General features: G+C 48.1%; 1 protein-coding gene across 1 annotated transcript; it reads right to left on the reverse strand.

Annotated features, from left to right (window-relative positions):
- Positions 1 to 7,037: 7,037 nt before the first annotated feature.
- LRRC8E (leucine rich repeat containing 8 VRAC subunit E) lies at positions 7,038 to 9,878 on the reverse strand. The gene is made up of 2 exons (XM_044658696.1): positions 9,741 to 9,878; positions 7,038 to 9,263 (listed from the first exon to the last, which is right to left on the reverse strand). Exons 1-2 carry the CDS (start codon positions 9,876 to 9,878, stop codon positions 7,038 to 7,040), a joined length of 2,364 nt encoding a protein of 787 aa, XP_044514631.1.
- Between the last annotated feature and the right edge of the window lie 5,157 nt (positions 9,879 to 15,035).

Raw genomic sequence — 15,035 nt, forward strand, 5'->3', positions numbered from 1 at the left:
ACTAACTAAATAACCTATTTCTAATATCTTTATAAACTTTTATATATATATATATATATATATATATATATATAGATATAGATATAGATATAGATATATAGATAGATAGATAGATAGATAGATAGATAGATAGATAGATAGATAGATAGATAGAAGGATGGATGGATAGATAGATAGATAGATAGATAGATAGATAGAAGGATGGATGGATGGATGGATGGATGGATGGATAGATAGATAGATAGATAGATAGATAGATAGATAGATAGATAGATAGTTATATTCACATTTAAGATTAGGTCTTTAAAGTGTCTCATTCTCATATGTCCTCAAAAGAGGGGGGGAATAGAGTAAAGATGTAAAAATTTTAAATTTACTGGAGTAGTAAGCTTCCCTTTGAGAAAGGAATAAGATAGATAGACAGAGATATAGATATATGATGGGCTTCCAAGTGTTTCTAGTGAGATATACAGACTTGAGTATGTTTTGGGAATCAGCTCTCAAAACTGAATTAAGGATTTTACATATAACATCGTACTAATAATTGTAAAGAAGATTTTAATCATGCTTTTTCCTCTTTTGAAGTCCCTTTCTGACAATATTGTTAAAACAGAAGGGCTCATTTTACAAGACAGGTCTTCATGGATCTTTTTTTTAGGGTTCTTCTTTTAGACGGCAGTGCCCACATGAGGAACAGGGTTCAAGAAAGAAAGAACAAGTGGCATGTAAAAACTGGAATTCTCTGAAGTTTCAGGTGAATTATGGATTCCTAATTTGATGTTCTTATAGCTCTGCTGCTAATAGGAATAGTTCCATAAAGTTTGAACTGGCTTTCACCACATGAACTAGTTACTGGAAAACCAGATTTAGGAGGCTGTATGAAATTGTGTTAAGCTCTTGTTACTGGCAGAATTTAGCCACATTACGGGTGATCTCCGCAAGTGTCTTGCAACCAGAAAAGCAGATCTGCTAAAAGGAACTCCCTCCAGAGCTGCCCTGAGAATGAGGTCTAGCCCAGACTTTCCAAGGGAAGGTGTTTCCTGGGACCGTGATACATCTGGGACTCAATATGAAAAATGCCGATTAAATTGCTATTGGGAGTGGATTACCAGGAACAAGAAAACTTGATGTTCATTATTGTGTTACTCTGGCTTTAACGTTTCATGGTCTTTATATTTGCCTGCAAAAGGGGTATACACAAATTCCTTTATTGTTTGGGGATCAGGGCCATTCCTCCTGAAGCTTTTCTTCTCTTTATAGTCATCTCACCCGACCAAAACTTGACATATGGAATACTATTATTAACTGTTTGATGTGTCTCAGGTAGAAACCAAATGGACAGTTAAATTCCCTAAAATGATTTAGTTACTTTCTTAGATAACTGCATAAGATTTCCCTAACCCTAGTTTTCTTGGTTACCTTGGTGATAATGTAAAATTTCCCTCATAATTAGTCCATTGTGAACCCTCTAAATGAGTAAAATTTGTGACATGACTTAATTTGCCTTTAGAATCTTTTTTTTTTAACCCTTACCTTCTGACTTAGAATCAATACCGTTTATTAGTTTCAAGACAGAAGAGTGGTAAAGGGTAGGCAATGGGAGTTAAGTGACTTGCCCAGGGTCACATATCCAGGAAATGTCTGAGGTCACATTTGAACCCAGGACCTCCCGTCTCTAGGCCTGGCTCTTTCCACTGAGCCACTTAGCTATCTTTTAGACTAACCAAGTTTGTTTAAGTTTTATCATATTGAAGGAATCATGGGGGTTGTGATTTTTATGATACTTGTAGCCAGTGTATTTCCTAGTGTAAGTTAAAACCCTCAGCCACTGAGACTTACTCAAATTGATCCCCTGGCTATGAAACAAAATTTGTCAGCAGTCTGGCCCTTATCCCCTCCTCAAAGGAATCCTATCAAGCTCTAGATGAGATAGGGAGTAAGGAGAATGTTATTGAGTTGGGTTTTTAAGAACTCCCTTTGAAATCCTAATCCAGCTTTGTCTCTTTGTAATTATGCTTCTACTTGTATAAGAATATTTGGTTTTAATAAGACCAAGATCAGGAAATTATGGAAAACTTTTTTATTGCATTGTTTGGAAAACATTATTATACTGTTTAAATCTAACTTTTTCTGACTAGAAATTGTCTGAAACCAGGCACCCTGACCTTAGGAATCCTCCAGGAATGCCAGAGATGGCTACAAGCAATTTTGATTTCCCTTAGGTGCTGGATATACCCAAAACATTTATATTTTGGGTCCACTCACCCATATCTTGTTTTGGTTCCACCCAAGCTTGTGTTGTGGCTTCACCAAAATTTTATTGAATGTTTATTGAATAGCCATTTCAATCTAACTTACTTTCAAGCTAGCATTTGTGACTTGTTGGTCAGTCCTTTCAGTTGTGTGGTTTGCCATTTCTTTCTCCAGCTCATTTTACAGTGGAAGAAAGTGAAGCCAGCAAGTTTAAGTGACTTGCCCAGGGTCACACAACTAGTAACTCTCTGAGGCCAGATTTGAACATTTGAACAGAAAGAAGAGTCTTTCTGATCTCAGGCAGGGCACTCTATCTAGCTGTTTGTGTGCACGTATCATTTTCTAAATTCTATATACAGGGACCTAGAGATGGGAGGTCCTAGGTTCAAATCCAGCCTCAGACACTTCCCAGCTGTGTGATCCTGGGCAAGTCACTCGACCCCCATTGCCCACCCTTACCACTCTTCCACCGAGGAGCCAATACACAGAAGTTAAGGGTTTAAAAAAATAAAAAATAAATAAAATAAATTCTATATACAGTGTAAACTTCCCAGATAGGTTTCTAGAGCTTAGACAAGATGGAGCCATACTCTCTTCTAGCTCACTTTCCCCCAACAAATGACCAAATAAATGTCTAAATTTCTAAAACTATTTCAGATCTGGGGGTGTTCTCAATAATGACAATCTCCACCTCCTGCCTTATTTCAAGTCCCAGTTAAAATACTACCTTGTACCGGCAGACTTTTGCACTCTCTAAATTCTAGTGCCTTCTCCATATTTATTTCCTATTTCTCCTATATATAGCTTGTTCATATATAGTTGTTCCTGTTGTCACCTCCACTGTTTTGCAAGCTCTTCAAAAACCGTCTTTTGCTTTTCTTTATATCCCAAGCACTTAGCATAGTGGGTAGTACATAGTAGTTACTTAATAAATGTTTATTGACCTGCTGATTAGACCTGGAGGCTGCTAGGTTAAAAACAAAGCTTGGTGAAGATGCTAGCAGTGGCCAGAGAAAACAAGACCCTTCCTCCATTCCCCTTCTCTGTCCCCTCCACTGCCATCTAATCTCATCCTTCATCTCGCAGAAATACCCTAATTAGGAACCTTGAGAAGGAGAGGAAAGCTTCCTTGATCGATGAAGCCCATTAGGGCCTATTGACCAGTAACCAAACTGGAAAGTGAAAAAAGGAAATTGCACAATGGATGAGGGAAAATTTTAAAAAAGAGCTATAGGCAGGGCAGCTATGTGACTAATAAGAATAAGAGCCAGGCCTAGAGATAGGAGATTCCAGGTTCACATCTGGCTTCAGACACCTCCTAGATGTGTGACCAGATCTGGGCAAGTCACTTAATTCCCATTGCCTACTCTTTCTGCTCTAGTACCTTGGAACCAACAGATAATATTGATTCCAAGGTGGAAGGTAAATACATTTTAAATAAAAAGATAAAGGAACAAGGGTTGGAAGAAACATGGAAGGAATCCACAGGGATTATGAGAGCATTGATTTAGAATTGGAAAGAAATTTCAAGGTCATCTAGTCCACCTCTCCCTTTACAGTTTAGGAAACCCGAGGCACAGGGCCGTCACATCCTGCAGAAGGCCACGTAAATGACAAAACCAATATTTAGACTCGGGTCCTATAACTTTGAATCTAGTACCTTTTCCATCGTATCAACGAAGGAAGAGGGTAGAAAATTAGGAGGATGATCTCGAGGCAAGAGTAAGGTAAATCCCATCCATCTCCTGACACAGATCACTGCCTTTGTTAGCTTGATTTCAGTAAAAGAAGTTTAAAATCACAGATTTTGTTTTGGGGTTTTGTGGCTACTATTTCAGGATTGGCTCTTACTTAAGTTTGTAGTTCATTCGAACCCTAAAGTTTGTCCCATGAACTATTGTCTAGCCACATTGCCTACATGGAGTTTTCCGGGGGGGTTAGATGAGAAACAGAGACCACAGCATGAAATTAGAAGTGTGTGTGTTAATTAGAAATTTTGTACCTTGGACTCTATCTCCCAGAATTCTTTCCTTATCCCAAAATTCCTTTTCTTTTTTCATTTACATGCGTCTTTACATTATTGTTTATATACTTCTATAACTCCTCCTTCTCACGATCTTTTTTTCTCTAGACGGGGGCTGGATTAGCTGCCTTTTTGCTTTAGCTTGTTTATTTTTCAAGTTATTTTTAATAAATCTTATTAATTGTAATACTTAGAACACTGAATATTAATTTTAATCTTTACATTGGGAGCTTTACCTCAGTCTCAGGAAAAATAGGGAAACTGAGTCACAGAAGAGATCATACCTAGTCATGGACCTCAAAGCCAATTTATAGAATGCAGTAAGAATAGCTAGAGCAGCTTAAGTTCACTGAGCAATTTACATCCGTTAACTCATTTAGAATCTAAGATCTAGAGCTGGTTATTAGAGGTCAGCTAATCCAACACTCATTTTACAAATTAGAAAGGATAATTGATTTGCTCAATAATCACAAGATAAGATTTTTTTTCTTGCCTCTACCTCTAGACCTTCTTGCCTTCTTCCTCCTCTTCATAGTGAAGTGGAAAGATTGTTAGATTTGCAGAGGACCTAGGTTTACATTCAACTTTCTGAATGTTGGATCTTGAGCAAGTCACCTAATCTCTCTGGTCCCCAGTTTGCTCAGCTGTAAAATGAGGAAGTGGTACTATAATGACTTCAAAGATCTCTCTGAGATATCCTGGTCAGACTAAATCTGATAGAGTTGTATTAAGTACATTTTAGACAGGACGTCTGATCATTATGTCTAGAGGGAGGCAACCAGAATTGAGAGGGATCATGAAATCATATAAGCATGACAAAGGAAGTAAACTAACCATTCTCGGTAAATAAGTGGAAGATTATCCTATAGAAGGTATATATTCATTCTGCTTGGGTTCCAAAGAAGAACTAGGATGGGACAATTAGGTAGCACAGTGGGTAGAGCACCAGGCTGAGACAAATTTGACCTCAGATACTTCCTAGCTAAGGAAGTGACCTTGGACAAGTCACTTAACCCCAACTGCCTAGTGCTTGCCACTCTTTTGTCTTAGAACTGATACTAAGACAGAAGGTAAATGTTTATTTAAAAAGGCAAAAAAAAAAAAAACCCTAAGTTAGTGTGATAGAGAAGTAGATCTCAGCTCAGTAGAATATTTTCTTAACAAAATTGAAAGTTGTCCCCCAAAGTGGACTCAGTTGCCTCAGGAGGTAGTGGATTTCCTGATATTGGAGGTCTTTTCATACATTTATTGATAGTTTATTTCTTCCTGTGAAAACTGCCTATTCATGTCCCTTGACCATTTTGATCATTTGTTGATTGGGGAATGGCTTGGTTTTTTTGGTAAATTTTGACTTAGTTCCTTATATATTTGGGAAATTAAACCTTTGTCAGAGAGTTTTGTTATAAAAATGTTCTCCCAGTTTGTTGCTTTCCTTCTAAATTTGGTTGCATTGGTTTTATTTGTACAAAACCTTTTTAATTTGATATCATCAAAGTCATTCATTTTACATTTTGCAATGTTCTCTATTTCTTGGTTGGTCTTAAATTCCTTCCTTTCCCACAGATCTGACAGGTATGCTAATCTATGTCCACCTAATTTATTTATGATTTCATTCTTTATATTTAAGTCATTTGCCCATTTTGAATTTATCTTGGTACAGGGTATAAGATGCTGATCTAAACCTAATTTGAAACCTTACACAGGGATGTTACAAAGGGCATTTTACCAAAGGCAAAGTTGGAAGAGATGACAAGGTCAACCTAAAAATTCCCTGTTGGGAGTGTAGGAAATGAATGAATCTGGGGAGCTGGAAGAGAAGGAAAGGACCTGGGTTTGGAGAAAATACAATGGGGCTTTGTCATAGGGCAGAGAAACCCTAGAAATCTGTGTAGCAATCTTTGACTTTGCTTGATACTTAATTACATACCACCATGTGCTTGGCTCTGTACTGTGAGCCTACAAAAGATAATTACTGTCTTCAGGGGGCTTCTCAACTTTAAAAAAATCTCAGCTCCCCATATCCTTGCTCAAAAAATATTTATGACAAGTTTATTATTATTTTTTTAAACCCTTACCTTCTGTCTTGGAGTCAATACTACATATTGGCTCCAAGGCAGAAGAGTGGTAAGGGCTAGGCAATGGGGGTCAAGTGACTTGCCCAGGGTCACACAGTTGGGAAGTGTCTGGGGTTGGATTTGAACCTAGGATCTCCCGTCTCTAGGCCTGGCTCTCCATCCACTGAGCTACCCAGCTGCCCCCTTTGACAAGTTTATAAATAAGGGTTTGGATTCAGGATTTGGAGAACAGTCTCTAAGCTATGTTTCCCCCCTGAGAGAGGATACTTCTAGAGCATTCATAGTCACCAGAGTATGGCTTTTCAGTCTTCCCACAACAATCTCCTCCTCCCCATTTTTTTCTCTCACAGTCTAAGGCACTAAATGAAGACAAATGGTTCAGTGACTAAGGATAAAGGAAGGATACCCGGCCTGGCCAAGGAAACTGGGCTGACTCCAACCTCAGACTGGAAGGGGGAAAACCAGCCAAAAGAGACAGGTGTGGCGACTGTCTCTGAATTCCAGAATTTAGCTAATCCCACCAAGAGGAACCCCACCCTTATTCCATAGGCCTAGATTTACTTCCCAAACCTGTCTAAGAGCTTCTGTCAACCAAACCCTTCTCTGGTTTCTGCCTTGTTTTCCCCCTACAGTCTGTCTCTCTGCAGGAGGGTCTCTCAAAGGGACGAGCCTGCCCAGGACCCTGCTTACTCCTCCTCCATTTTCTCCCGCACTTCGGCAGGCAATCCCTCGTACAGGGCTTCCTCTACCAGCAGCCCCGATTTTTTGAGCCCCCCGCAGCTGCCCAGTTCTTCGGGCAGAGCCTCCAGCCGGTTGCCCTTGAGTTCGAGGCGGCCGAGGGCCCGCAGAGCGGCCACTCGGGGCGAGAGCTGGCTCAGATGGTTGTAGCCCAGCAGCAGCGTCCGCAGCTTCTGGCAGAAGAAGAGCTCGTCGGGGAGTCCCTCGAGGGCGTTGTAGGAGGCGGCGAGGTGCTGCAGGTTCTGGAGGAGGCCCACCTCGGGGGGCAGGGCGCGCAGGCCGTTGTGGGAGACGTCGAGCAGGCGCAGGCCGGCGCAGAAGCAGAGCTGGGGCGGCAGGCTCTCCAGCTTGTTGTGGCTCAGGTAGAGCTGCTCCAGGCTCCGGAGCTTGCGCACGTGCTCGGGGACGTAGGCGATCTGGTTGTGCCACAGCTTGAGGGTGGCCAGTTTGCGGCAGTGCTGGAAGCTCAGGATCTCCTCGATGGAGCGCAGGTGGTTGTCCTTCAGGTCCAGCTCCTGGAGCGCCGTCAGGCTGAAGACGGCGTGGGGGATCCTCTCGAGGCCGCAGCCCACCAGCTCGAGCTCCCGCAGCGCCGTGAGCTTCTTGAGCCCGTTGAGGGTGAGCAGCCTGGCGCCGTCGTTGTGGAGGCTGAGCCGCTGCAGGTGGCCGGCCACGTCCGTCACGCTGGGGGGCATCTTGCCCGCGTTGCTTCTCAGGGACAGGCACTTGAGGAGCTTCAGCTCTTTGAGGCTCTCCAGGTTGGCGGCCCGGGCCAGCTCCGGCGGGAAGAGGCCCTCCAGGTGGAGCTCCTCCAGGCTCCGCAGCCCGAACACCCACAGGGGCACTTCGCGCAGCTCCTCGCACTTGACCCGCACCACCTTCAGCCTGTCCCTCAGGAAGACGAAGGACGAGAAGGGCAGCTTGGCGGGCGAGTGCAGCAGGCTGAGCTCCTCCAGGTGGACCAGCTGGGAGAGGCCGGGAGGGAAGGTCACGTCGCAGATGGCCTCCAGCTTGAGAGACTCCGTCTCGGTGAGCTCGAACGCCGTGTCGGGCAGCCCCGGCAGCATGCACAGCGCCAGCTCCAGCCGCCCCCGGCCGTTGCGCTGGAGCTTCTGCCGCAGCTTCTCGGGCGTCCACTCGTGGTTGAGGTTGAGCTGCTTGAGGCGGCTCTCGCTGACCTCGGACAGGAAGACGGCGAAGCGCTTGGAGTAGAGCGAGTCGTACTGGTCGATGAGGTGCAGCATGAAGGCGAAGTCGTTGCGGACGTCGGGGATGTCGCCCATGCCGGTCTCCTCGCGCACCGAGCAGAAGGAGTACTCCTTGAGCGGCCGGTGGAAGAGCCAGTAGAGCGTGTAGAGGCAGGTGAGGCCGTACACGCACACGAAGGAGATGTAGCAGAAGGCCAGCTTGGCGAAGAGGTGCGCCTTGGTGTGGTTGCAGCAGAAGCTGGCGTAGCCCGTCACCTCGGCCGTCTCCACGCGGCACGCCACCAGGAAGCGGATCTTCTCCACGTAGACCACGTTGTAGACGAGGATGGCCAGGAACTTGCACACCTTGAGCACCGTCTGGCGGATGTACATGCTGTACAGGATGTCGCCCTCCTCCACGTGCACGCGGAACTTCTTGACCTTCTCAAACAGGGCCTTGGCCTGCTCCCCCTCCTTTTTGTCCAGCAGCGTGACGGCCGGGGGCTCCATCACCACCTTCTCGGGCTCCGGCGGCGCCTTCTCCGACTCGCCCGGCTTCCCCGCCCCGGCGACGGCCGCGGCCGGCACCCGTCCCGAGGCGCCCTTGTGGTTCTCGCCGGACACCTCCGACAGCGCCCGCGTGGTCCACGGCGAGTCGAAGCATTTGCCCAGGATGGAGATGAAGTGCTCGATCTTGGAGCTGGTTCCAGGGAACTTGAACCAGAAGCTGGTGCACACCATGAAGATGAGGGTGTGGATGACCACGAGGTAGGGGAAGTACTTGGCGTACCAGTGGAGGGCCGTCTCGTAGCACAGCTGGTTGATGAAGCTGTACTGCTGCAAGTCCAGGTTGTTCTTGAGGCCGCTGAGCTCCCGAAGGTCCTCCGCGTCCCCCGAGATTCCCCGGGGCAGCTCCCCGCACGGGGTCTCCGACAGATTCTCCCGGGGCACGTGGCTAGGCAGACAAATGATCTTGTCCTGAGTCACCTGGGGAGGAGGGAGGATAGAATAAAAAAAAGGATAAAAACGTCTAGAGAAGCTGGTGGAAAACCTGGGAGCTAGTCCTGCCTTGGTGGCCAGAGCTAGCGAGAGGTTTCTCATTCTGTAAATTCTATAAATATAGTCCCCCACGGCAAGAACTTTACAAAATACGTGATTAAAGTTGACCCAAAATTTAAGGAATTCCTGGGGTGCTCCCGCTAATACGGCTTGCAGAGGCCTAGCACTGCCCCAGGTTTGGGTGCCGGCCTCTCTGGGGATCAAAGGCTCGGAGAGGAATGCAGAGATCATCTCTCTCATCTCTTCAATCCAGTTTCGGACTGCCCGGCCTTTGGCAGTTGTGCTTCTGGTCCCCCCTCCTCAACAGTAATCCTTTCTCCCTTCCATCAAGGCTCACTCCCAGGCCAACTTTGGAGTTCTCCCCGTCTCTTTTCGGCGTCTGTCCAGAGGGCTCTGGACCCTCACCTGTAGGGTACAGCCAAAGACCCCAATCATGAGCATGGCCACTGTGATGTATTCTGCTAGCACATCCCACCATGGCTTCAACACTTTGAAGGCTGGCTGCTGCTCCGTGAATTGCTTGAATTCAGCTACTGGGATCATTCTGCCTCTGCAGGAATGACAGAATGTCAGAACTGAAAGGGACTCTAAAGGTCATTTTTACAGGAAGGAAACAGAAGCCCAGATAAGGCAAGGACTTGCCCAAGATCCCACGCCATTTAAGGGGCAGAGCCAGGACTAAACCTCGGAGTTTCTGAGCAGTGCTTTAATGACACTACGCCATCGCCGGGAGATGGGGCATCCAGAGGGAGAAAAAGGACCAAGGCATTCCTTGGGAACCCCCCCAACACAGCTGTTGCCTTGGCCTTCTACCCCTGAGATCTCCCTTCCAGACCCTGATGCCTTCTCAGAACCTCCCCCCTCATCAGTCCTAATCCTCAGTTCCTAATTCAGCTCATATTCTCAGATTTACAGCCTGGGTTTAAGAGGGACGCCTCCCCTCTCTGTTAGTTACCCCTCCCCTCCTCACTCCCTGTCTCCTCCTTTTCTCCCAGAATTCAGGGAGCAGAGTAAGCTTTAACCTACCCATTCCCATTCCCTCCCTGGGACCCAAGCAGCCTACTCACCACTCAGTCCCCCATCTCACTCCCAGGAAACACTAAACTCCTAGCTCTCCCCCACTATTGCCACAGATTGCCTCAAGGATTGAGTTTGCTTGGGAAACTCCTGCCTCTCAGACCCTAGATTCCCATTCTGGGCTTTTCAGGGGTGGGACTGAAGCTGTACCTCCACCCCCACCCCATGGGGGCACTCCCAGTGCCACCTCCAACCCAGTGCCACCTCCAACCGGAAAAGCCGGCTAGAGCCTGGCTCTGGTTACCAGGGCCCCAGGGGCAGGGAGTGGAAGAGTTGAACAGGGGCGGGCCAGTTGGACCTTAGTGGTGGGGGTGGCTGGGTTCCTAGAGGGGCAGGGGTTCAGGCCCAGCTTGGATAGGAAGTGAGAAATAGAAGCCTGAATGCTGGGAGGGGTAGAAGCAGAGAAGGCTACCTGGCTTAGAAAAGAGAATGACGAAGGGACAAAGGAACAGGAACCCTGGATCCTGGCTGAGGAGGGGGAGCAGTTACATTTGGGAAGTAGAGCCTGGACTGGGAGGCAGCCCCCCAAACCTTCCTTGTCTCTCTGTCCCTGGGTGTTCTTGTAGACCAAGCTATTTTTCCTCCTATGTTAAATGAGGGGGTTGGGACTAGACCATTTATTTCTAAGGTCCCTTCCAGCTCTGATATTCTAAGACTCTGACTATTATCCTGAGCCCTGGGGAGCCACAGGAAGCCAGGCGTGGGGTGTGGGATTGGGGTAGGGCCAGAACCACCTACCATGGCATTTGAGCTGGCTCCTCGCTCTCTGAAATGAGTCTCCTTCTTTGCCCCACTCTCTGCCTCCATCTCCCCCTCTTTCCCATGCTCCCAAGGACTCTCAACCCTTGCAAGGAAGGGAAGCAAGACCACTTTGGATAAACCCCTTGGATAGGAATCCTGGATTCGGAATCTGAAAAGAAGACTTACGGGTGGGACACCGGTCAGAGAAGAGGAACCCAAGAAGATAGCTACGAGTTTTCTGGCCAAGAGGAATCAGCCATGAAGGAGGATGCTCCAGACCCAGGTGCTGTTCCCTTTAGGGGCAGCAGAGAAAAGAGTCTGTGATCCCTCCCTTCCAGTCTTCATATACCCTCCAACTCTAGTAATCCCATTTCCGCCTGACCTGATTATCTTGACCAGGGGTTGGCAACCTTTTTGGCCGTGAGAGCCACAAATGCCACATTTTTAAAAATGTAATTTCGTGAGAGCCATGCAGTGCTCACAGTGCAGCTCCTGTAACAGCACCTGAAAAAAAATGGACTTTATGGCTCCTGCAGAAAGAGCCATATCTGGCCCTCAAAAACCATCAAGAGCCATACGTTGCCGACCCCTGATCTTGAGCCTCTCAGCATCACTCCTGCTTCCACCTCCATCACTCTACTCAGTCCCCACAACAAGACAAGCTAAATAGGAGTCTGGAGAGCTACCCTAATCACTATTTAGTGGCTGTGTGATAAGTGCAAATTACTTCCCTCTCTGGGCCTCTGTTTCAATGTCAGTAAATGAGCCAGACAAGATGTTCTCTAAGGTCCCTGTCAGCTCTGGTAGCCTATGGCTCTTGAAAGGCTTCACGGTCCTGCCTCTGCTCCCTCCGTTCTGCCTAGCCCTGGGCCCAGAATGCATTTGGGGAGTAGGAGATAGAAGTCCCCAGCATTCCCGATTGGTTTCCACTTTAGACTCCAATCAGTACCCTCTGGAAGGAGCTGAGGGCACCCACCCCGCTCATCATCCCCAAACGCCAGCCAGGATCACTGAGGCCTCTCATCCCTCAGCCCTCAGCCCTGGCCTTCCAACCGCTCCTGCACAGAATCAGTGTCTGGGGATGCCCGTACATCCAGGTGCTCACAGATGCCCTCACACACACAGACACACACAGACACAGAGACACAGACACACACACACACAGACATACAGATACACACTCAGACACACAGATAGACACACAGACATACACAGATACACACATAGACACACACAGACACATAGACACACACAGACATACACATAGACACATACAGATACACAGACGCACAGACATAGACACACAGACACACAGAGACAGATAGACAAACACACAGACTCACACACAACACACACATGCCTACTTCGTTTGTGCATGACTGTGCTCCAGTGGAGGCAGGCTTATACCTGCCTTTATTCACATGGACCCTCCATTCACGTCCACACTGATCCACCCGAACATCCTGACTCACCCACTCTCTCTCACACACAGACATATGCTGACACACCCAAAGCGAGAGCCAGAGGCCCAGTTCCACACAGGGTAACCAAGTTACACACACACACACACACACACACACACACAAACACACACACACACACACACACACAAATCCTGACAGGCAGTCAGTGGCTCGGGCACAGACACAAATGCTGGCACATACCCACTCAGACATGCCCACACCCACGCTTGCTTGTGGCACATGAAAGCACACAGAGGCGGGAACATCCGCGTGGCCACAGGCCCGCAGAACACACGGACACGCGTGGTATGAAGCCTCAGAGGGGCAGATCTTTGATAACACAAACGCGTGGGCACACGATGCTCGGTGCGGCTCTGAGAGCAGGTCTGGGGCCGCAGGATCTCTTCCCCTCACACAGCCGTCCACCTCCCTGTTCTAGCCCTTTGCCGGCCACCTCTGGTGTCTACCCCGTCACACATAGATGAAAAGAGAAACTCTTCGAGGCCCATCACAATCTGGCTTCCATTTACCTTTCCTCTCTCTCACAAATGATAGTGTCTGACTCTGTAGGGTTTTCTTGGCAGGGAGACTGGAGTGGTTTGCCATTTCTTTCTCCAGGGGATCCTTGGGTCAGGCGATCAGAGGTTAAATGACTTGTCCAGGGTCCCTGGGTCCTAACTCCAGACTCACCACTCTAACCACTGAGCCACCTAACTGCCCCTTAGGCATACAGAGGTTAAGTGACTTGTCCAAAGTCCCAGAGCCAGGAAGTGTCTGAGGCTGGGTTTGAACTTCCTGACTGTAGGCTCAGCGTTCTTAACACGGAGCCACAGCTGCCTCTGGGCCTCACAATAAATTCCTGCCAAACTCTTCCCTGTACTCCATACTCCAGATCTTGCCTCTGAGCATCCATTCGCATGAGGCACTCTCTCCTCGGCCTCAAGACCCCAAAACCTTGTTTTCTTCAAGACTCAACTCGGGCATCGCCTCCTTAAAGCCTTTCCATTTTGCTCCTCAATTTTCCCTGCACTATAAAGATCCGTGTTCATGTTGTGTCCCCCAAAGTAGAACATGGCCTCCTTGGAAGCGAGGCCTATTTCCTCCTCTATTGCCTCCGATCCCTAAGAGTGTTAGCGCTTAGTAGGTGCACAAGAGGTGTAGAACGGCTGCTCTGGTCAGCGGAGGATCTCGGACATCCCTCGCTGAGCACCTTTTTATGTCTATCACCCACTCCCCAAAGCCAACATCCTCTCCCCCTACCCCGCAGCCCCCCAAACTAAACCAAACGCACCCCATATCAGCCTCGACCACAGCCCTGATTTCTCCTCCAGTTTATACCAAGATAGGCCAGGGAAGAAAGGCAAACACGGAGAAGGAATGGCAGTCGCTATCGCCTGTATATCTCCAGCATACAATCAGAGAGATGCACGATCCCAGGCGGGCACAACACAATCTCCCCCGTGGTTACTCAGTGACAGGCTCCCACAGAAACAATGGGCCGGTCCAGAGACATAGTCACTGGCCCATGTCTCTCTCACGTCCCGACAGACGCGGTCCTAGTCAGGAACCCAGGCGCGGAGGAACGGCGACAGACCCAGAGCCAGCTACAGACAGATGGACACAATTAGGGACTTCACGCCCACCCCAGAGAGACCCACGCAGACAGGGGCCCAAACGGAGAGCGGCGTAGAGAGTCACAGACACACAGGAATTGTCATTATCTCGGTCGGTCTGTAATTCTAACTTTGTTGTCCCAAACCTATCATTAAGCCCCCAAAGACACATGACTGTCTCCACAACCTAAGATGTTGTCTGAAAAGGGCTCTGGAGGAAGGGCCCAAGGAGTGCCAGCTCTCGAGCCTCTACTGCGTGGCCCCCAGTGAATCCAGACCCTCCAAAGCAGCCTCTGGACCTTTGACCACCGCCCGATGGCCCTTCATTCCTCTGAAGGCATTTAACCCTGTCAAAATGCCAATATGTGGGAGGGTCCTTTCAGTCCTGCCTCCCTTGTGGAAGTCAGTTATCCCTTCTTTTCCTAAGATCAGACTGGTAAGGGAAGCCTGGAGCCCAGGATGCTGGGGTTTATGGCAGGAGGAGGGGCAGGAAGGCCTCAGAAAAGAGAGGCCTGGAGACCCATTCCCTTCATTAACCTGACAATGGCCTCCTGACCAGCCTCCCTCCTCAGCCCCTCCGGAATTTCCTGCATACATTACCAGGTACCTTCGGATCATGCGCCAGCCGGGACTTTGGATGGCTGCCCCTAGCCCGGAGGGGAAAAGGCACTGTGGTTGGCACTCAAGATCCTCTGCTAACTGGCTCCCACCTTCCCCTGCTCAGTCCTCTCTTCCTCAGCTCCATTCCTGGCTCATTCTTCTCCCTAACCATTGCTCTGTCCCTCCCTCTTCCCCTTTTGCTGCCC

The sequence above is a fragment of the Gracilinanus agilis genome, chromosome 1 (genome assembly GCF_016433145.1).
Source record: "Gracilinanus agilis isolate LMUSP501 chromosome 1, AgileGrace, whole genome shotgun sequence".
In the NCBI taxonomy this organism is placed as follows: domain Eukaryota; kingdom Metazoa; phylum Chordata; class Mammalia; order Didelphimorphia; family Didelphidae; genus Gracilinanus; species Gracilinanus agilis.